General features: G+C 54.5%; 1 protein-coding gene across 7 annotated transcripts in view; it reads right to left on the minus strand.

Moving 5' to 3' along the window:
* LOC103817964 (ankyrin repeat and fibronectin type-III domain-containing protein 1-like) overlaps positions 1-23392 on the minus strand; it is a 248524-nt gene that overhangs the window by 14894 nt on the left and 210238 nt on the right. For all 7 annotated transcript variants that reach the window (XM_050979881.1, XM_018916204.3, XM_030229683.2 and 4 more), the window contains 2 exons: positions 665-866; positions 116-323 (listed from right to left, as the gene is read on the minus strand). In XM_050979881.1, coding sequence (XP_050835838.1) covers positions 116-323; positions 665-866 — 410 coding nt within the window. The remainder of the gene's footprint in view (positions 1-115; positions 324-664; positions 867-23392) is intronic.

A 23392-nucleotide genomic window follows, 5' to 3' on the forward strand; every position in this document is an offset into this window, starting at 1 on the left:
GGTGTGCCAGAGCACAGTGATCACCTCCCCACCTGCATCCAGTGCCTGGGGTGCTCCACTGCACCAGGCTGGAGACCCAGGTGATGGGCACAGCACGACTCCTGTCCCAACTCACAGTGCGGGCTCTCCTTTGCTCCTGCCTGCAGCAGGGCCTTGGCGATGGGAGCGTTGTTGGTCATGATGGCAATGTCCAGGGGCAGGAGCCCCTCGCTATTGGGGGTGTTGAGGTCCAGCTCCTCAGGGCTGTAGTGCTTCAGCATCTCCTGCACCCTGTCAAGATCCTGCAGTTCCACGGCCTCAAAGAGTGCAGCATTGCTCTGGAACTGGGTGAAAGGAGAAATGCAGCTGGACTGAGCACAGGGCACCCTCCTCCATCCCACCACATACCCTGGACCCTCTCTAGCACCCCATGAACCCAATGAGGGAGAGGATGTCCTTATCCGGAGGGCTTGTGAGCATCAGCTCTTTGCAGACACATCTGGATGATGCCAAGTAAACACCTGGACCACCTCCAACTGAACTTGCTACAGCTTCACTTAACACAATCTTGGGCTCCCACCCAGGTTCCAGCACCACCCACAGAGGGACCCTCTGTCCCCATCTGGATGGAGACAGCCCCCACAGACCCTCTGTCTCCATCCGGATGGAGCCAGCAGGCACTGACCAGATAGGTCTTGCGGAGCTTCTCCTTCTCGCCCCGTCCCACCAGGCTGCCCTCGTCGAAGGAGGTGTAGTTGACGCGGAATTTCCCGGACAGGTTCCGGTAGAGCCTCTTGGCCGCGTTTGGTGAGGAAGGGCCTGGTGGCTTCCTGGCCTGTGCCAGCTGCAGGTCCCGCATCTGCTGTGTCATTTTAGGGGAGGATGACCTAGGAAAAAGCCAGGAGGAAACTGAGGCATGGAGGATGTGCCAGAAAGGCAGAGGCACATCTGTATTGTCAGGACCAAGACAAGAATCAGAGAGCCAGAGCACTCCCAGGCAGCACCAATGTGAGCAGCTGCCAGTGCCAGCAATACCCTCACCCATCTCTTTTCAGCTGAGGCAGATCTGTTCCTGGCTGCTGGCCCTGCAGGGGTGACAAGGGGCTCATATGGTCCCTGCAGGTAAGACATTTTCTTCCAGACACAAGCTGGGAATGCCCTACCAGGGCAATCTCTCCACACGCCCAGTGCCCACCATCTAGTTCGTAGAGAGATGAGCTGCCCCATCCAGGGATGCCCAGCCCCCTCATCAGTGGAGGCTGCAGGGCCTTGCAGTCCCCAGACCCATGCTGGGTGATTGCTGTCTATCACCATTGGCCTGGGATAACCTCATGTACCCTCTCCATACCCACCCTTCTGCAGAAACCTGTGTCCTGCATTTACCACCATCCCTCAGCCCTTTTTGTTACGTGACTTTTCTCAGAGTTGTTATTCCAGCAAAGGGCACTCTCTGGAAGTGAAATGGGAGCAGGGAACATTAAGGGCCATTTCTAAGGGCATCCAGACTGTCATAGTTTAAGAGGAAATGAAGTTTTTTGTGATGGTGTGGGCAAGCCAATCGGTGTTCAGATTTAATATTGGCACCTGGTTTGTCCACTGAGGGCATGGATACGCCTCTGAGAACACGGGGGGTTAAAAGCTGTGAACTCCCAGGGGAACTTCCTCTTTGAATTCCGGCTTGAGACTGAGCAGACCCCCCTGCCCTGCCAGAGCTGGGCGGGGGGGGGAGGAGAGCCATGTGGCCGGAGAGAGGTAGGCCAGGCCTGGGCCCAAGGGTGGAGGAGAACATTGCAAGGGCTTCGGGCAGCCATCCTCCATTCCCCCCCCGGAGAGAGGGAGAGAGACAGAGCCGGCACCTGTGATAGTGGCCCGGCGTGAAGGAGAAGGGGGGGGTGCCCAGCAGGGCAGCCAGGCGTGGGAGTTGATGAAGTAAACCGGCAGAGAGCCTGGGACTTTTAACCCCTCTGAGGAAGATGGGAACCTTGCTAATGCTGATTCCTCCTGAAGTTGATGAGATTGAGAAGATGTTGAGATTGAGAAGATGTTGAGAAGAATTCTAGGTGGGAGGAGATGATGGAGTGGCTTTGAGCTGGACTTTTCTTGTATAGCCACAGCAGAACCACTGGTGTTCCAGTGACACAGAGACTGCGTTCTAGGGGGAGGCGATGGCTCAGAGCCAAGAGAGTGCAGTGATGTGGAGATGTGTGAACAGAGATGACGGGTGAGGAGGGTGGTGGTGGTGCCCTCTGCTTCGAAGAAGAGAAGAAGAAGAAGATGATCTCTGTTCAAGAGACCCCTCGGCCCCAGGGGGTGAAATTTGGGGGGGACAAGTGTCCCAAAAGGAGAAGGACTGTGCTCCCTTTGGAACTGGAAAAGTATCCTTAAAATGAAAAACCCTAGAAGCAGCTCTGATCCATGTGCAGTGGTGAGAGCACTGGACATGGAAAGAATGTGGCGCAAGAGGGACTCCTCTCTCCTCGAGGAACTGAGAATTGGTTATCTAAAGGGTGGTGATGGAGCTGGAAATTTGGTGGGGGGAGGAGGAAGAATTTGGAAGGTTTTCATCTTGTGTTCTATGTGTTTTGTGTGTCTTCCTTTGTAGTTTTAGGTTAATAAAAGTTTTTTTCCCTTTTAACCTTAAGTTGGAGCCTACTTTGCTCTGTCTCTGATCACATCTCACAGTGGGTGCCAGGGAAGGAGGTGATCTCGTGGGGGCACTGGCATTGTGCCAGGCTCAAACGATGACACAGACAAAGCCAGGTCCTGATGGGGACCAGCGACCCCAGTCTTCTGCTCACCAAGAGATCCATGCTTCATAGCTGCTCCTTACCTTTTCCATCCATTAACCTGCAAAATCTTTTCTCCTCTCTAATTATAGTCACAGACTGGTTTTGGTTGGGAGGGACCTTGAAGACCATCTAGTTCCAATGCCCTGCCACTGGGACATGATCTTGATTCTTCTTTTCAAGATCTACCAGTCACAAAGAAAGCCGGTATCTTTTCTGGGGCTCTCCAGAGTGGGAGCTGTTCCTTTCCCTGCAGTCAGGACCCTCCTGTCTCCATCAAGACCTCTTCCCACCAGTCCAAATCCCCTGCTTTGCATGAGTGTGGCCTTGATGCTGTGTGGGGCTTTTGCCCATGAGTCATCCCCTACAGCATGGAGGGTTTCCACTGTGTCAAACATCTGATCCCCTTCTTGCTGGAGCTCTGGCACAGTTCCCAGAGAGGAGCATCAGGTTTAAGGAGCATTCAGTTAGCATGGCTACACTTCACTCAGTTTCTCTCAGTTTTTGGCCCCATCCCCCTGTGTATAAGGTCAGATATTTAGGGGCAAAGTCTTCCTCCCCTTGCTTTATTGATTAAATATCAAGTGTGATAAGAGCACGGCATTGGCTGAAGGTCATGCCAGAACTCCCAGCGAGGCTGTGCCTGCAGTAAGGATGTTTATAAAGCCATCATCATGAGACAGGATATTAATAACCCCTCGCTCTGCGCCCTTTGTCGTCTTCCTTTCAGATGAGGCACAGGGGGCTGCAGAAGGACTTTAATGATTTTACCTTTTATTACTGTGATATTTAAGAGTGGAAAATGCTGCGAAGGTTGGCTCCTGGCAATCATTCATCTCATCAGCTTCAGCCTGTGGATTTAGAGGGCACCAGTGTGGCCCAAGCCACAGTGTCAAGTTGCTGCCCTGGGTTGCTCCAGAAATGGACATTATCTGAGCACAGGGCTTCATGGATCAGACACTGAGCAACAGCCACACCAACCAAATGCCCATTTGCAAAAGGAGACAGGTGTTTTGTCACTTCAGATGGCAAAGTAACCCTGAGCAGCCATGCTGGAGTGGGTGAGTTTTGAGCAGCAGAGTCCTACTTGTTCTGGTGGGAAGGGAGGGATCAGCACCCAGGAGTGTGTCACCATGGTGGGAGGGACCTGCACAATGCAAGGAAGGGTGGAAAACCAATCCTACAGTCTCTAGGACCTGCCTGGCTCTGGATATGGTGTCTCAGCCTGGGCACACCACGTGTCATCGTGGACAGGGAGCAGCTCCTGGCACAGCCACTCCTGAGGGCTCCTCATGCCATGGGCTCGCACACAGCACACACAGCCTTCTGCAGAGGGCAGGGCACAGGGGTGGAAGAGCAGCACAGCTCTGCTGTCACTGCTGCACAGAGATGAGAGAAAAGCCACCTGTACCTGAGCAGGCAGAGCTGTTCTGGCAGGAAGAGACAGGAAGGCAGGTCCTGACCCTCAGGAAAAGCCTGAGATGCAAAGCACTGCCTGGCATATTTAGGAAAGAGAACTGACTCGAGAGGTTCTGCAGCAAAACCTTGCCCTTTCTCTTGTGTTTAAGAGTTTCCTGCTGCCCAAGTTCTTCTCTCTCCTCTCCACCTCTAGATGCTGTTCAGAGATGAAGGTGGCTCTTTCAGCAGGCTCATCAGCAAGACATGTAAATTCCATTGCAGCTCCCCTCAAAGGAGGCAACAATGCTCTCCCACACAGAATGCTCTTCCCTCCATGGAAGCTGGAGCTTGTAACAGATCCCTGCTCCATTTGTGCCTGCAGAATCAGGGTTTCAAATGGAGTGGTGCTTTGGAGAGAAAGTCATTTGTTCTGCCAATTAAAATACACAGCAAATGACCCAGTGCAGGCAGACTGCACAGCTGGGAGGAAGCTCTCTTAGAGATGGCAGAAACAGAGACAGAGAGAAATTTCTCACTGTTTTCCCTCCTCTGATTTGCTTTTAATGAGAAGTAAAGAGATGGAAATTATTCAGTGCTCAAGAGTGAACATCTATGTATATTAAACCAGCTGCCCCCAAGATAAAAGAGTTTCCTGCCCTGTGGTTATGAGTCATCTGGACTCAGTGAAATGGTCTTGATTTATCTACAGCTAAACTTTGCCCTGGAGCAACTGATAGCTGAAAACAACACCTGCAGATGTCCTGCCCTCAGGGGCCAACCAGCCAACACCAGTTCACCCATGGCAAAGCTTCATCCTGCAGGGAGGTGTGGGAGGAGATCCCACCTTCTCTGCCTGAAGAGTTTCAGTGCAGCCAAACTAAATTTATCCAGCCACAAATGGTTCTTGTTGCTAATTATTGTCCTACAGTCTGCAAGCAGAGGGCAGGTGCTTTGCCTGGCCCAGCAGTTCAGCTCTGGCCTTGGGGGATGTGTTTGTGACCATCAGGGAGGTAATGTGGACATCAGGTTTGCAGTGCCACAGACCCACACACCAGCAAACTCCATCACCCTTGCCATAGAAGAGGCTGAGGTTCTGTGGAAGGATGAGCTGGGACTGGTCAGATCCATCTGGGGTCAGTTCTGGGACTCTCATGGCTGGAGTGTGTCCAGAGGAGGGAACAAAGCTGGAGAAGGGTCTGGAGCACTAGGTGGGGCACTGAGGGAGCTGGAAAGGGGCTCAGTGTGGAGAAAAGGAGGCTCGGGGGGACCTTGTGGCTCTGCACAACTCCTGATAGGAGGGGACAGCCGGGGGAGTCAGGCTCTGCTCCCAGGGAATGGAGACGGGACAAGGGGAAACAGCCTCAAGTTGTGCTAGGGGAGGTTTGGATTGGGTATCAGGAAAACTTCTTCCCTGAAAGGGTGGTCAGGCACTGGCACAGCTGCTCGGGGCATCCCTTGAGGGATTTAAAAGCTGTGTGGATGTGGCAATTGGGAACACTGTTAAGTGGTGGCCTTGGCAGTGCTGGATTTGATGATCTTAAATGTTTTTTCCAACCTTAGTGATTCTAACTATGATTCTGTCTCAGGAAACCAATGCAATAGAGGTGGTTTTCTTTTTTTAAAAAAGCACATGAGAATGGATGAGCATAAGGCATCTTCATTTTTTCCCTTCCTCCAGCATCAAACACAAGCAAATCCACTGGGTAGTTTACAATGTGGTTTATGGATATTCTGAATGTTAATGTTTGCAACACTGCAGATCTTGGTCTAGGAAAAAGTGTTAATAATTGTGGCAATTCCTTGATTTTAAGTGCATTTTGTGGAAGGGTGTAGCCCCTCCAAGTGTCCAGCTGAGAACCAGTCCCTGGCAGGCACAGCTGCTGTGCCCCCCGACAGCAGAACCAGGGGGCTGGGACAGCCCTGCCCAGCGGGTACCTGGGCAGGCACGGAATGACCACCTTTCCCACAGGTCACCAGGCCAGGCATAAGGAAGAAATTTTTTACCATGAGGGTGGGCAGACCCTGGCACAGAGTGCCCAGAGAAGTTGTGGCTGCCCCTGGATCCCTGGAAGTGTTCCAGGCCAGGTTGGACAGGGCTTGGAGCAGCCTGGGACAGTGGAAGGTGTCCCTGCCATGGCAGGGGTGGGATGAGATAAACCATCTTCAAGGTCCCTTCCAAGGCAGAGGAGTCCATGACTCCATGACGTGGCTGGTGGGGGCCATGGTGGCCATCCCACAGCCCTCCCAGCACCAGGAGCCTGGCTGGGAACAGCTCATGTGCCAGTAGTGCTACTGCTGGGGCAGTGACCTTCCAGCACACCCCGAGGGTCCGGGTCCCTCTGCCCCCAGCCTGGCTGTGGGAAGGAAAAGCTCCCAGGTGGCTGCCCAAGGTGGCAGTGAGAGGGCAGGCTCCAGGCACAGCAGCTGCCATGAGCTCAGCTCTGCACTGCAGCCTCTGGGGTCAGCATGGGTGGCTGTCACTCCAGGGAGCTGCTCCCATCATTCCCAGCCTGATGCAGCAAACAAGGAAGTAGCAGGGCTTTGTGCAAGAGAAAAAGGGAGCCTGAAGGAGGGGGAATGAAAGGTGCTGATGGCTTTCTAAGGACAAGGGTTTGTATTGGGAGCAGAAGAGGGACTGGGCCCTTGAAGAGTTTGCTGAAGCCTCACGGCCATGTAGATGTCAGTAGTGTGTTAGCACAAGATGCCAGGGATACTCTCCTGAACCATGCTCCAAATCAGTCCAGAGGGGTATCCAAGGATGGAACAGACAAAGGAGAGGAGCAGCCTAAAACCCAGTTATCAGGGGGACACAACCCAATGCAGCCAAGCTCATCCCATCTGGGAGCTCTCAGCAAGAAGTGACCAGCACCAAGTGCGGGCAGCAGGGCAAGAGGGCAAATCTGCCGCTCTGCCCCCTCAGGTGAGACCCCACCTGCAGAGCTGCCTCCAGCCCTGGAGTCCCAGCCCAGAAATGACATGGAGCTGCTGCAGTGAATCCAGAGGAGGTCACAGAGATGCTCCAAAGGCTGGAGCCCCTCTGCTCTGGAGCCAGGCTGGCAGAGCTGGAGGTGCTCACCTGGAGAGGAGAAGGCTCCAGGGAGAGCTCAGAGTCCCTGCCAGGGCCTGAAGAGGCTCCAGGAAAGCTGAAGAGGGACTGAGGACAAAGCATGGAGGGACAGGACACAGGGAATAGCTCCCACTGCCAGAGGGCAGGGCTGGATGGGATATTGGGAAGGAATTGTTCCCCAGCAGCGTGGGCAGGCCCTGGCATAGGGTGTCTAGAGCAGCTGTGGCTGCCCCTGGATCCCTGGAAGTGTCCAAGGCCAGGCTGGACAGGGCTGGGACAGTGGGAGGTGTCCCTGCCCATGGCAGGGGGTGGGATGGGGTGAGCTTTAAGGTCCCTTCCAAGCTGAGCTGTTCAATGGCTGTATGATCCTATGAGATCAAGTGGCAAGATCAACATACAGGTGTTTCCTGAGAGGAAAATCTGAGTGTGAGAGGTCTCTCCACACCTGAGCACACTTGGTCTGACCTACGTCCAGGGCTGTGCTCACCCCTGTGCAGCAGGAATTCACAACTATGGCCATGGACACTTGGACACCAACACTCTACAGCAGAGAGCAACACTCAGAGCAGCTCCCCCACAGCCATGGGGACAGCAACAAAAAGTGCCATGAAGAGGAGCTGCTGATGTGTTTGCATTTTCCACTCTTTTTGCCCAAGCATAAGTAATTTTTCATGACTGGCAAAATAGAGGCTGGATTAAAAATGGAACATGAGTAGGGGAGCCCTTCCAAAGAGTGGAATTTCATAACCCACCAAAAAGCACGCTCAGAACTAGGACCAAATGCCATGATCAGATCCCTGCAAGGCAGCAGGGCTCATGGAGCAGCAGGCACAGCAGTTATCCACCCTGGGCTGTGCAGACCAGCAAGGCATTTAGGTGCTCTGCAGTGACCTGGCCATGTAGACATGGAGCAAAACACTCCTGCTCCACAGAAACATCTGTGTGCCTAGAAAATGCACTTGCCTATTGAAACCTGGGTCCAGGGAAAGGCACCAAAGCAGACTTTGTTTCTTTGGTTTTTTTTTTGTGTTTCCTCCAGCTTTTCTCTTTTCTCCCCACTTGGCAAACCTGCTGGGTTTTGTTTTGAGTGGAGCTGAAGCGAGCATGCCTCTTTTGTTTAGCAATAACAACTAACTTATATAGATGCTCTCCTGCCAGGACATTTTTGTTGGCACTCTAGAAGCCCAATGCTCTTAGACCCCAATGCTTGGAGGAGCTCAGCGTGGTGTCAGGCCCCTGGGTCAGTGCAGAACTTCCTGAGCACCAGTGGCAGCACATCGTCCCTGCTGTCTCCATGCCGGGCACACGTGGTGTGTCTGTGCTGCCTGAGGAGCTCACGGCCCGTGGCAGCAGAGAACACCCCCGTGGACACGCAGCCCACCCTGGCACAGCACGGCTCTGGAGGGGAAAGTTGACTCCCAGCAGCTCAGTACCCAAATGAAAAGCACATCCTGGGTGAGATCTGCAATATCCAGCAGTGTTCTGTGCCCTGCACGTCTCCAGGAGATGAAGAGCAGCATTCCCCCTTGGAGCACTTCCCCTCCAAGCACTCCCCCCTGTGCCATCCAGGCTACTCCCCAAATCAGCAGATTTTTTGCATCCTTTGGGGAGCGCTTGCACTGGGAGCACATGGCAAGGACCCCCCCCTCACCCCCCAGGTCCAGTCCTCACTTAGCTGTGGCAGAAAGCACTCACACAGGCTGGACACACGAGATCCCACAGCACAGGGCTGGGGGTCAGCAATGTCCTCCTGAGCACAGCCATGTCCCCTGGCACAGCACAAAAGAGCCTGCCCAAATGTCTCATCCCTACTTAAATCACAGGCTGAATTTGGGAAAGACAGAGACTTCAAGACTCTGAGAGAGGTCTGGAGCCAACCAAGTAGATCACTTGCTGACAGTGTCCCATAAAACACCCCACTGCTGCAGGCCCAGCAGTGCCTTTGGGGAGGAAGGGAGCAGAGACGCTTGAGCAAACTCTGCTGCAACACAATAATGCTGCTGCTTGCTTTTCTTTATTTTTTTCATTAGACCTCCTGATCACGGCTTAAAAGTGAGACCAGAAGGATCTTGTGGTTCAACGGCCATGAAAATGTAGCCCGAATCAGACCTTCAACTGCGGTGTCCCTGTGACATCTGCCATCAGGGTCAGGACTGCTGTCAGGCAGGGCTGCCATCACAAAGTGCCACTGTCCTGGCCGTGCCACGCAGGGCACCCTCCTGCACACACACCTCACGCAGCACTGCCGGGGCACGGGGCACCTCTCCTGGGGACTGTGCTGAGGGACATGGCACAATGACTGCCCCACCAGCCAAGGCAGGTGATGCTGCCAACACAAGCAGCCCATAAGCCACACCTTGGGCTGCAATGAACGGGGCACTAGTGGGCACAGCCTGGCTCCAGACACCCCAAACCATCCCTTGAGGGAGGAAATTCAACATTTCAGAGGCTCACACAGTCTCCATCCACAGATCTGGGTCAGGAAGGAGATGCTGGAAGCTTCTACACCTAGCCCAGCTCTGCTGATTTCACTGTTTTCACAAGGATTTACCATGCAGAGCTGCTGCGTGTCCTGCCCAGAGGTTCCTACCTAGAAAATCCAGAGAAAATCCACTTTTCTGCTTCTGTGCTCCCAAATTTTGTGGGGATGGAGCTGAGTGGGTCTGTGCATTACAGATTGAGGTCATCTCTGCCTGGAGGGGTTCGGGAGCTGCTGCTCGGGACTCAGCATCCCTGGGTGACCCGCACACGTCCCTGGGGCACCTCCCAGTGCCAAACGCCGCCGATCCCTCCCCACCGGCACAGCCACCGGGGACGGCTCGGCCCTGGGCTTCCGTCTCCCGGCCAGGGCAAGCTCTCTGGCTGCCTCGCCACAAAGCCAGCCTTTAATTGCCGCCTGACATTAAGTATCTGAGCAAGGAAGTCTTGGGTAAATGTTCTTGCTATGGGAACACACAGTGCTGAGTCTCTTTAATTACATTGTTTTTGTTTGGCTTTTTTTATTAGTCGTGCTGCGGCTTCCCCTCCCTGACAGGCCAGCGAGGCTCACGCTAAATATGGCCGGGTTGAAAGTCCGCCGTGAAACCCGAACCGCGGCACCAGACTGGCTGGACGCGGTGCAAGCCAGGGTTACGCGGGACACGCATTCCAGCCGCCGACTACGGCCCGCGCTCCCCCCGCCCTGCTCACACATCGAAGCCTCTCCGAGAGCAACCACCATGCTCCAAACCACCTCTACATCTTCTTCTTCCTCGCCCTGTGAAATCCCCCAGTGAACAGCCCAACCCTGGGCCCCAGGCTGCCCCATTTCTGTCGTGCTCATCACTTCCACACTGCATGCACCCACATCTCCACGGTACCCGTCGAGCCAGTCTCCATCACATCTGTCACTGCCTGGGTTCTCCCCATCCCAAACTGCCCTGCCCCACACCTGCTCAGCCCACCTCCAGGCTGCCCCTCAGGGCCAAAGAGCCTTCTTCCCGCTGGCCACACTGCTTTCATCTTCCTCTGCCCTCCTTGTTATTTTAAAGGCATTCCAGAGGATGCTGTCAGGCTTGGATGTGGTTTGGTTGGGTTGTTTGTTTTCATACTGGAGGTTTTATGATCGCATTGGGAACAAGCCCTAATTGAGCTGCAATTCAAATTGCAGTCCGTGGGTATTTGTTTCATTTTTGGAAGGGCTCAAACGGCTGTGCAGCTTAGGCTGGAGAATGCATTTGGTTTTAACTGGAACCTGATGGAGACAGGACAGAGCAGGACAAGCTGCCCCGAGTCATGATCAAAGTTCCTGGGGAAGCCCAGTGTGGCCAGCCCGGTGCCAGGTACCCACGACACAACAGGCAGTGCTGGTTGTGATCACAGCCCTGTGACCACCCAAAAACCCTGGCACTGTCAGGGAGGAGGCAGACAGAGCCAGAACTCTGGTGTCAAGAGCCAAGCACACAGCCCTGGGGCCTGGCTCGGTGGGAGCTTGCAGCCACCCTGTAAATCCCTGTCCTCTGCAAACTTCTATTCCCTGTGAACTCCTGCCCCTGCAAACCCCTGCAAATCCCTGTCCCCTGAAAACCTCTGTCCCCTGAAAACCTCAGTCCCCTAAAAACCCCTGTCCCCTGACAGCCCACATTCTACAAATATCGGAGCCCAGAAAATCCCTGCACTCTGTACCTTGAAAACCTCTGCAGGGTTTGTAACTTGTGCTCACCTAAGAAAGGGAGCCCAGCACCCCAGAGGGAGCCCAGCACCACTGCTGAGTCAGGAGCTGCTGAGTCAGGAGCTGCTTCAGATCAGAGCTGCTCACAGGGAACAGGCAGCAAGAAGGGGCAGCTCCTAAAGGTCAGTGCCCAGACTGTCCTTCATGGGAACTGGGTGGTGTCACCTTCCACTGACCGTGTCCCACACCCACTGCCAGAACCAGTGTTCAGCCCCACGCCCAAATGTGCCTGATGCCTCCAGTACCAGGAACCAGCCAGACCTATGCAGGTAGGGATGGGCAGACAGAGGGACGAGAGAACACCTGCTCCACTCCACTCCCATCCTGCCAGAATCTCAGAAGCCCAGATGCTGAAGCAGGTTAGCAGAGCTCTAGGAGACACCTCCAAGCCACTAACACCACCCTGGTTAAATCAGACTTCCACATGGGGAAGCAGATGAGCTGTGGGGACTCACTGCCCCTCTGTCAGGAGGAAACCCTATCCCAGCCTGGCCTGCCAGGAACGAGCAACACTCCTACCACAGCTGCATGTATGCAAACCCTGCTCCAGGGATCAAATGCAGGAGCTGAGTCATACGACGACTGAAATCAAAGATCACTGAAGGCAAAAGAATGGAGAAAAAGTATCCCTGTGGGTTCTCAGGGGCCCACTTTGGATCCAACAAGAGCAGGAGGTAAATGCTCAGCATGGAGATGCCCAGGGAACAGCTGGCATGCTGTGAAGAGTGAGACGGGATGTAAGGTCACACTTACCCAAGCCTGGTCCTGTCCCCTTCCCTGGGTCCTGACACACACTTCTGGGGAGGGAGCAGGGCAGGGGGCTGGCAGAGCGCATGGGGCCAGAGGCTGTTCCAATGGGAGAAGGAAGGGGGCTGGGATGGCAGTGTCCCAGCTGCTCTGAGGGCTGCTGCCACGTACCTGCACCCCACCAAAGAGACCAGGACCTTCCAGGAGCCAGAGGATGTCATGTGTGTTTTGTCATGGTAATGTTCCGGTGTCTCCTCACTCCCCTGACACCACCAGAGCTCTACCCCTGAGTCTGGTTCCTCTGCCTCACTGTGCCTTTCCTGGCATGGTGGGGTCCACACGCAGACCCCCACTATGGTTCGAAGGTTGGGTCAGCTCCTGGTTCTGCTGGAACAGGGCTCCAGGGAGCCCCATCCCCCCTGCCTTGCCCTAGGACTGAGGCTGGCCTGTCACGGGGACACAGCTCTGCGTGCTGGGGGCTGAGACCTGCAGACTCATCACAGCAGTGGAAGGCAATCCATAGGCACCCAGACCGGCAGAGAAACAAATCCTTTAACCTCCTGCGCCACCTGGTGCCACCAGGAAGGACGTGCCACTGGGATGCACCTCCCGGGGGAAACCATATCCTCTCCAGAACCATCAAATGGTAGAAAAATGGCCCAAGAAGGTCTTCTGGAGGTTCTCTGAGCTCAGCTCACCATGCCTACAGCTGGACTTCATCCTCAGCCACCTACATCCCACCTGTCCTTCTCAGTCCTCCAGTCCATACTGGGATGTTCCTTCTGGTGGAAAACCACCTCCATTCCATTGTTCCACCCAAGACATCCAGCCAAATAGGACCAGCATTCTGACCGAAACCAGGCTGAAGACTTCCAGAGCTGCACCCAAAGGGGTTACAAAAGGGAGCCCACAGCCACTGATCTCAGTGGGAAGGAGGAGACATCAGCCAAGTGACAATGGAAGAGCAGACAAACGCACACACCCAGCTCCAGAGCTGCTCCCAGCTGGTAAATGTTACTGGAGTCAGAAAGCCGCTTCCCGCTGGAAGGCACGCAGCAGGAGCCAGCCAGCAGTGCTGGGCACACCGGCCACTGCCCACAGACTGTCCGTGGCACAGCTGCCAACAACAGCCACCCTCACTGGGCTCTCCTGGACCAGCATGTCCCAGCCTGGCAAACCCCTTGCCTGGCACAGCTTCAAGCCAGGATTTGCTCCCAGCTTGCTCCAGATCAGCTCCCTGCCCAGCACCCGCCGGGATGTTCTCTGACCACTCCACCACCCAGCCCTGGGGCTGGTCTCCTGCCAGCACCACTCAACTCATGAGCAACACCCAGAGGGGCTGGGTCACTGCCACCCAACTACAACAGCATCTCCATGGAGTCAGGCTCCAAAGCCTGCAGCCCAAGAAGAGAAGCCAGTTTTATCCAGCATTTTGCTAGAAAACATCCTGCAAGTGCCTGAGCACTCTTGTACCTGCACTAACTGGTGATAGGAGGTCCTGCTGGTGGTTGCTGGAGGTCCTTGCCTGCTCCTTCATCAGATCAGAGCTTTCCCAGCTCATGCATCATTCCTCCTTCTGCAGAAAGCTCTGAGGTACCATCAAGTAGAGAAACCCCAGCTGAAGATAACAGAGTCTGTGGAGGAATTTCCAAAGCCCCCGGGACAGCAATTAGAAGAAGTTTCCACTCAACTTTGAAAACCATAGGGATCACCAGGTCAAACCTCCAGCTACCAGGACCTGCTCAGCCTGGACTTGATGGCCTTGAAGGTCCTTCCCAGCCGTAATGGCTCTGGGATTCTGTCCCTTCATGCACGGATGTGATGCTGCTGAGCTCACCCATGGGGCAGGCAGGTCTACAAACACCCTTTCCCAGGTCTGGCATGAGAGGAGCGTTTCCTCAGCTTCTCCTCCCCTCACCTGGCACAGCCCAAGTTGGCCTGAGCTCTGCTCCTTCTCTCTGCTGAGGACTAGAGGCAGGTGATACCCACAGCCAGTGCCACACACGGGAAATGGGGACAAAGACAACATTGTCTTGGTAAACTGCTTTTGAGACTTGTTAATTGGAAATGGCTCCTGCAGCCGCAGCTCCTGACCTGGACTTGTCCAGGCATGGAGGTGTCCCTAAAGAAAGGGGCGGGAGGACACAGAGTAGCCAGAGTCCCTTTGCAAATGGGGACACCAGCAGATGGCCCCTGAAAAGCTCCTCAGGCATGCCCAGCCACGCTTTCCAATGGCTAACCATTTGACCAAATCCATGTTGACTTCCAGCAGGAATGCATCATCCCTGCCAAACTTCAAGTCTCTTTTTCAAAGAGTGGAGACACCAGAAGCCCTCAAACAAAGAGACAGCAGGAAAAAAATAAAGAGAAATTGGCAAAGCTACCATTTTCCCCCAACCTTCTGCTAAAAATTGGGAAAAATAGAGGAAAAAAAAGGAGAAAGTTCAGCCTGAGGCAGAAAGACATGGAATAATCCAGCCCAAACAGCTAAAGCCTGGCAAAGGTAAGAGCAAACAAACTTCCACTGGGAAGTGCTGTACAGCCCTTCCAAGGGTAAGCTGTGGTGCCCTCGTCATCCGTCCATGCAGCTCACAGGGATGACTTCCCTGCAGCTCAAAAGATCAAGGGTGGCAGGGGCCAACGACTGCAGGTGGCCCTGGAGATGGGAGGTGGCGGAGGGGCAAGAGGAGACAGCATCTCCAAGATCTCTCAAAGCCCTTGGGACATCCCTGCTTACACAGTTATACCAAGCAGGACCTTTGAGCCACACACAGCCAGCTTGGGCCCCTCCACCACCAAGAGGCTGGGAAACATCTCCAGAGCTGGTGGCCCCAACACATGGTGGGTGCTCCTGCCTCCTTCCTCCCCCTCTTCATCCCCTGAGCAGTGAGGTGAGGGGTGGGGATACTCTCATGCTCCTCAATACCCAGCTCTGCCTGCTTTCCATGTGTGCTGCAAAGCTTTCTCAGGACCAGGATGCTCGCAGATCTGGAAAACCCCAGTGTGCCCTGCCACATGCTGGCTTAGGATGCCACAGCTTGTCCCTGTGTTCACATGCATGGCTCACACTGCAATCACACCTTCCCATCACTGATCCAACAAGTCCTCAGCCCTGAGGGCCTCCGTGGCTCCACTACCCCAATTTTCCTGTGGTCAGAATGCAGACACTGGAGGTAGCAAGAGTGATCTCCAGGTGAAGTGTGGGACTGTCACGAGGAGGGGGATTTAACTCTCTCACAGACTATCTGGGTGACCCTGAGCAGGCCACTAAAGCCCTGCTGCTGTGATGGGGTGCCCCCACCATCCCCTGGGACCAGGGATAGCAAAAGTTACAGCAGCACAGTCCCAGTGTAACACAGGAACAGCTCCATCTGTCTGCTGCTCGCCCAGCCTGGGCACCAAGAATTACAGAATCCTGGAGTAGCCAGAGCTGGAAGGGACCCACAAAGGTCACCAGTCCAATCCCTGGCCCTGCAGAGACCCCCCAACAATCCCACCTGTGCCTGAGATCATTGTCCAAACACTCCTGGAGCTCTGGCAGCCTCGGAGTCGTGCCCATTCCCTGGGGAGCCTGGGCAGTGCCCAGCACTCTCTGAGGGAAGAATCTTTTTGTGAGATCCAGCCCGACTTTGCCCTGGCACAGCTCCTGCTGTTCCGTGGGCCTGTCCCTGGTCACAGAGAGCAGAGATTGAACCTGCCCCTGTGCTTCAGAAGGATGAGGTGATCGTGCTGGTGCAAGAGGAAGGCAGCCTTGGGTCCCTGTGCAGTGCAGGATCCTGATCCTGACCTGCCTGCATCATCAGGAAAGAAAACGGCCAAAGAAACTTCAAGTTCATGTGAAGTTCACCCGAGTTGAGCTGTGCTCCATAAGCAAAACTTTCCTGCCTGACACGAACCTTCCAGAGCTCATGACCGGGGCAGAGCAGGGCCAGGATTGCACTGGGAGGATGGGATTGCTTGGCAGAACCCTTCTTCCACTTGCAAAGAAATCAGGCAGGATTCCACCGGGAGTTCCACTTCCTGGAGCTCCAGGAGTGTGCTCACTGCTGAGGTTCCTCAGACTCCAGCTGGACAGCAGCAGTACACCACGCACAGACAGGGAAAGCAGGAGCACTTACTAAATAACACAGCAGCTCACCTATGCCCAGAAGCAGCCTTCCTGCTGCCCAGGATTTGGCCCAGTGCTTTGCAGAATTTCAGGGCACAGGAAACCCTGCCCAGGTCCCCTGCCCATACAGACCTGTGGGCACAGCAGGACTTGGCACTGGAGCCCAGCTCAGGCAGGGAGGATGGAGCAGGAGGATGTGGCACAGGCAGGGACAAGGCACGTGGCAGGAGCTGCAACAGCAAACCCTTGCCTTTGCCCAGTCCCACTTCCCAAGGAGATCTGGAGGCAGAGCGGCCCTTCCCGGGACCACAACGCAGCCTAGCCTCACCAGGTGCCTCTGCCCTTGGGGCTGGTCCCTGGCATGGGACAGCAGGAACTGATCCCCTAGAAGCCTCTGATGGATCACTCCTTCAGGACTTGTGTCCTCTGACACAGGCCAGGCTTGCAGAGGCTGATGGCTCCAGCACACAGGAGGAGTGAGCACCCTACGACTCCAGGGCCTGGCGCACAGTGACATCTTTAAACCCAAAAGAATTTGGGTTAAGATTATACCTGCCTGGATCTCCCCAGATTACCTCTGCTCCTGTCACTGCCTCTGACCACAGTCACTGCCTCCTCCTCCCCAGTGAAGATGCTCAGGTATCAGAACACTGGGGATGAAAAAAAGATACTTTTTTTAGAACGTGCTCCCTGGGCAGTTGTTTCAGCCTCTCTGGACACCATTTCCAGTACAGGAACCTTGACCTTGGTGCTTTTAGCTACAGTGCCAGCACAAGCTGATGTACAAAGCCTACCAGGAAAACCTGACCTGCCAGCCTGGAGCTCAGAGCAAGTCAGCCACGGGTCTGGGGCATGGCCAGCACGAGACCCTAGATGCCAGGAGTCCTAGAACAGCAGCAGCTCCTTCACCAACAGCTCTCATAGAATCAGCGGTTCCTGGAATGGTTTGGGTTAGAAAGGACCTGAAAGATCATCTTGTTCCAGTCCCTCTCTATGGGCAGGAATACCAAAGTGCCTGAAAAGGAGGTCAACATTGCCATGCACCTTTTAAAGAGTGAGAAGTTGGGCGACAAGGAGGCCCAGCTCTTGTCCTCAGCTGCTCAGTGGGCCAGGAGAAGCCACAGGTACCACAGGTACCCAAGGTAACCCAGTCCTCTCTACAGTGGGTGAAGCTCAGAAGTTCTGGTAAGTCAGTTTGGGTTCTGACCTTAAACATGGAGTCTGGGGGGAGACAGGAGAAGCAAGACCAGGGGAAGAGGTGCGTAACCATGGTACCAGGTGATCCTGCAGTCTCTGCCTTCTCAGGGGCCTCAACAACCCCACACTCAGAAACCTGCAAGGTTTGTATGGAGACCACAGCTCAACAAGCCAGAGTCCCACCCAAGGCGATGGTTGGCTCCTTTTGGGGTGGCAGGCCAGAGCCCAACCTGATAACACCCAGAAGAGATGTTCCTCACAGCTCTGCTCACCTCAGCAGCTGTTCTGTGGCCATGCTTAACCATCCCTATGTAATGTCGTATGTTCATTATTCAAAGGTCATAAAATCCAGTTTTTTACTGCAAATCAAGAATGCAACACAAGAAAAATGTAGACTTGTTGGAGAGATTCCAGAGGAGGCCATGAAGATGCTCCAAGGGGTGAAGCCCCTCTGCCCTGGAGACAGACTGAGAAAGCTGAGAGTGTTCAGCCTGGAGAAGACTCCTGGGAGACCTCGGAGCCCCTTCCAGTGCCTAAAGGAAGCCTGCAAAAAGGCTGCAGAGGCAATTTTTGGAAGGGCAGGCAGTGATAGGACAAGGGGGAATGGCTTTAGGCTGAAGGAGGGCAAATTTACATTGGTATTGGAAAGAATTTCTTCCCCGCAATGGAGGTGAGGCCCTGGCACAGGGTGCCCAGAGAAGCTGCAGCTGCCCCTGGATCCCTGGAAGTGCCCGAGGTCAGGTTGGATGGGGCTTGAAGCAGCTTGGAATAGTGGGAGGTGTCCCTGCCTATGGTAGGGGGTTGAAATGAGGTGATCATGAAGGTCCCTTCCAACTCAAACCATTCCATGATTCTATGACTGAAAGCTAAGGATAGCTCAGAACTGTCCAGGACAGGGGTAGGCAAAACAAAGCCCACTCCATGATTCTGTGACTGTATGAAACCATTAGCAAGAACCTGCCCTGACCACAGGCAGGAGATTTGTCTCCCAGTTACTGCCTGATGAGCCCTGGCAGGCCCTGTTGGGACACTTGGATGGTCTGAACAAACCTGGAGGGGGCTCAGGTGAACCTCTGCACTGTGGGCAGGGTGAAGACCACAGGCAAATTCTCAGGGTGACACTGGCAGCTGCTGCCAAGTGTCCAGTTCCACCTTGGACAAAGCCAGGCATGATCCTTGCCTTTTCCTGGCCTGAAATCTATCAGATCTGCACTATCTGGCACTGCCTACATGGAAAATTCTCCTCCATATTGCCCAACAGTTCCTTGTGGCAGAAGATCTTCATCCCTGTCTGACCTTCCCTGTTACCAGAAAAATGAAGGCAACAAAGGCAAAATGAGACAGGGAGAGGAATGTCCCTGGGGAGAAAACTGCTGGGGTAAATGGATGAATAGTTTAATTTTGAGGAGAAAGGGAGGAAATGTGGAAGTCAGGAGAGGAAGGGAACACAACTTCCCTCTCTGACCTCCACCAGGCATAAGGCTCAGCCAATGTGGAGGCATCTTGGGCTCACAACTTCCCCGAAAAGCATCCAGCCAACACAGGAAGGGTGGGTATGAGGGATGGGGAAGAATTAGTGTGCAGTAAGACTCCATCAAAGGTGGAAAGAGGTCCCAGTACATCCAAGGACATGGTCTTCCTTGTCCCAGTGTCCTGGGCTGACTCCTCCTTCCCATTTGGCCTCCCCACAGAGCGCTGCCCATCCTGCCAGCATCCAAGCCAGTAGATCCAATATCAACCTGGCACTGTGTGATACTCTCCAGGAAGATAAACAGGAGGTGTCTGGAGCCCTGGCAGGCAGAATTGTCTCTGCCAGAGGAAACTATCTAAGAGCAGAAGAAACCTGCCCAACAGTGACTGCCACTCCTCAAGGGACAAGGAAGGATTAAAAGTGCTGGAATACCTTGGAAGTGCCAGCTGTCAGGATTATCTATGTCCATGCTTCTGTGTTTCCTGACCCAGTGTCTCCAGAAGCATCAGCAGCAGGACCAGTGATCCCTTCTGCTCCCAGGGATGGAGAGAGCCTGGCATTACAGAACTGGAGTGTGCTGCTGCCCTTGCTGGAGTTGCTCAAGACATGCAAATCCTCCACACTGCCCCTCCCCAGGTCCAAAGTGGCTCATGGAGAAGGAGGTTCATGGCTGAAGATCTGAAGACCTGACTAGTAGTAGGAAATCAGGACTGTTATGGATATTCCCATTAAAAGAAACATAGTGAGATACTTTTATGGGCTGGATAAGGGGACTGGGAGAGCAATGACCTTCCAAATCCAGTGCACTGGTACCACATAGTAATGAATAAGGGGGAATGACTTCACACCAAAAGGTTTGTGCTGCATACTGGGAAGGGATTGTTTCCTGGGAGGGTGGGGAGGCCGTGGCACAGGGTGCCCAGAGAAGCTGTTGCTGCCCCTGGATCCCTGGAAATGTCCAAGGCCAGGTTGGACACTGGGGCTGGGAGCACCCTGGGACAGTGGGGGGTGTCCCTGCCATGGCAGGGGGTGGAATGAGATGGGCTTTAAGGTCTCTTCCAACCCAAACCATTCCGGGATTCCATGGGAATACCAGGTGATGTGGAAAGGCTTGACTAGCCCTGAGATTTAGATACCCATGAGGTTTCCCTTTCATAATCCAAGGATTATGACATCTCTGCAATTTCCCCAGTATATCCATGGGGCTTGAGTTGCCTGCTGTGGAAATCAACTGGAACCTTCCAGGCAGAGGCATGTTCATGTAGAAGAACCAGTGGAGATCCTGCAGGATGAAGAGCATCCTCCACTCTTCAGCAGGGACCAAGGCACCCATCCTGTTTTGCAGATCCTAGCCATGGGAAATTGCAGGGGGATGATGACAATAAAAAAAAAACAAACAAATCAGGCAATTGGGCTATTTGAGAGAAATTAAAGTGTTCTCAGTGTAAAGGACTGAGAAATAATATCATTGGAGGTATCAGCTACCAGCAGAGGGAAGCGGCTAGAGCACCAAATCAGCACAATATTTTATACTTGTCTTTTAAATGTTATTTGTTGCCTGTGCTCTCAGAGAGGAAGGGATCTGGCTGAGGGCTCTGGTCCCAGAGAGGGAGAACCTGGACAGTTCAGTCTTCCCTGAGTATTTTCCTTCTGTTGCTTCCCCAGAGGACTCAATTTCTCCCACTGCAGTGACATGAGAAACAAATGGAGAAGAGAGTGCTGGACCTGCTGGAGCCTGAGGCAGCACAGTGGGGCTCCAGGCCTCGCTGTGCTCCCAACCTCCAGCCTCATTGTAATCACAAGCTGAGCTGTCTCTCCTGAGAAGAGGAGGAAAACTGGGCTCCCAGAGGCTTGTGGCACCAGGAGGGGAGGCACAAGATCTCTCCTTTCCCATCTGCACCAGTAGGCCAGGATGCTCCCAGCTCCCTGCTGGCAGTGTGAGGCAGCAAGAGCGGAGCTGCAGGGACTGTGGCTCCTCTGCCAAAGCTGCCTCCAGGCTAAGGACTGGCTGCAGCACCATGCCAGCCCCACTGGGACCACCAGTTGCCCTCCAGCCTCTGCCTGCCTGTAGGCAACTCAGAAAATGAGGATAAAAAGTGATCTTTCTCAAGTAAATTATTCTTTTGCAATGTTTTCCTGAGGGTAATCTGACTTTCAGGGATGTTTGGAGGGCTCACTCCTCCCCACCCCCATCAGCATGTCCCTCATAGTCACTGGTAAATCATTGTCCTTCCTGCTCTGGGGAGGGGGATGTGAACCCCTGCTCCTCCAGTACATCCAGAGGCACTGGCCATGGCCATTCTCAGGCTGCTAGGGGCACAGCCAAGCTCTTGAACCACACTGGCCCAGGTGCAGCTCAACACCAGGAACTCTGGGGTTACCCAACCAGCTTGCACCTCACTCCCAGATAGGCGAGGTGAGGATGGCACACCACGACAGCCAGCAGAACCCTTTGGCCTTGAGTGTCTCTGCAGACAGAGCCCTCCCTGTTCGCTGGGGCTGCAGCTTCTCTTGACCACATTCATTGCCTCTAAACCAACTTTGCAGGGTCCTGCTGATGGCAAGGTCTATCTGCCACACGGAGGAAGCTCTGGCGAGGGGCCCCAGCTCCCCGGGAGCCCGGGCACCCCGGCAGAGCCCGGCGCAGCATGGCAGTCCAGCTCCCAGCCGGCTAATTCAATAGGTCACAGATACCATGACTTCATAAGGCACAGAGGCTCCACAGCTATTAGGGGAATTGGGAGCGGGGGGAGGAGGAGCTGAAATGGAGAAGGGATGGAGACGGGGAGGGTGGAGAGGGGGAAGCTAAGACAAGCAGCAGAACAAAACATCCCATAAATCATGAGGAGCTGCTGAAATACCAGAACAAATGACCCCATAGCTTGGCCATTGTTCCCGAGCAAGGGCTTAAAGCGCTCCCAGTTGAGACAAAGAGCCTCGCGTTTCGTTTCAGCACCGCGCCGGCCCGGCCGGACCTGTGCTGGGCTGGGGGCTGCGTGTCACCTCGGGGCTGTGCTGGGCTGGGGGCTGCGTGTCACCTCGGGGCTGTGCTGGGCTGGGGCTGCGTGTCACCTCGGGGCTGTGCTGGGCTGGGGGCTGCGTGTCACCTCGGGGCTGTGCTGGGCTGGGGGCTGCGTGTCACCTCGGGTCTGAGTGTCACCTCACACCCAGCTAGCAGGCAGGATGGGGGTGGTGATGCTCTCCAAGGCTGGCTGCCCCACAGAAAGCACTGCCAACATGGTGCCCGCAGCTCAGCCTGCCCAAAGCATCTCCTTGCTCCCACAGCTCTCAGGCTCTCACATTCCTTCCCTTCCACTGCAAGGCTCAGGGCCTCATTTCACTTGTTTTCCTTCACTCAGGCTAGGAGCTTCCTGGTCTGGGAAGAGAAAGAGCTCCAAGACTTATCTGGAGTGAGACAGCTCGAGTAGAACTCTGAAACCTGGAGGAGCTCTGAGCCCACTGTCTTCGTGGTGCTGCTACTCTTTGCCTCCCAAAAAGTTGATGACAACTTTGTGCTGGCTGACTTGGCAAAGGAACAAATGTCACACAGAGAGTCCTGGGGACAGCCCCAGACAACTGTGGACAGCTGTGGGAGCAGCAGCAGGCTCTCAGTGAGCTGTGCAACAGCAGCAGTCCCATGCCCTGGATCAAGAACAGTGGGATGGATCAGTTAGCAGCTCAACCCTTCCTCCAAGCCCTGCAGCTCCAGCAGGACCATGGCACTTGGTGCCAGGAGGAGAGGACCCCGTGGATGGGGACAGATCACCTGGCTGCTTGCCCACAGCAGCGACAGCACCAATGCTGGAGGCACTTCCACAGCAGGGATTCCATCCCCAGCCATACAGGGGGAACCTGCACACCACTCGAGACCACTCAGAGAGGAAGTACTACACTTTAAATAACTTCCATGAAAAACGTTCCCTTAAAAAACTTCTTCACAACCAAATCCAAAGCACAAGGTAGAGTGCAGCAGCAGTCATGTGCCACCTCCACCAACCAGATGGTGCCAGCGAGGTTCTCATGTCTGCTGGCTCCCGCTCACTTGGCACCTTCCACCCGGGCCTATGTGGTCTGCACGGTGACCCCTGGGCAGGCAGCTCCCTGAGCACCCCGGCTTTTGGCAGCGAGGAGCCAAGGGTCAGGCAGGAACACTGAGCTGCAGGTAGGGCTGAGCCCCAGGCTGAGCCTGTCCCCAGGAACTGAGATGCTGCTGCCAGCATGGCTCAGCTGCAGGGTGGGCAGCCAAGGAGCAGAACGAGATAACGGCACAGCATGGGGGGAGGCAGGAATGCTGCATTTGTCCTGGCACCATGGGAATAGCCTATTCCAACCATGGATCACAGGGAGGCTGTCTGACAGGGAAAACGCCAGGAGCCCAGAGAGAAAAAGCAGTGAGTAAGCAATGAAGAAGAAAACAGAGGGAAATCAG

This window comes from Serinus canaria, chromosome 14, assembly GCF_022539315.1.
Source record: "Serinus canaria isolate serCan28SL12 chromosome 14, serCan2020, whole genome shotgun sequence".
Classification (NCBI taxonomy): domain Eukaryota; kingdom Metazoa; phylum Chordata; class Aves; order Passeriformes; family Fringillidae; genus Serinus; species Serinus canaria.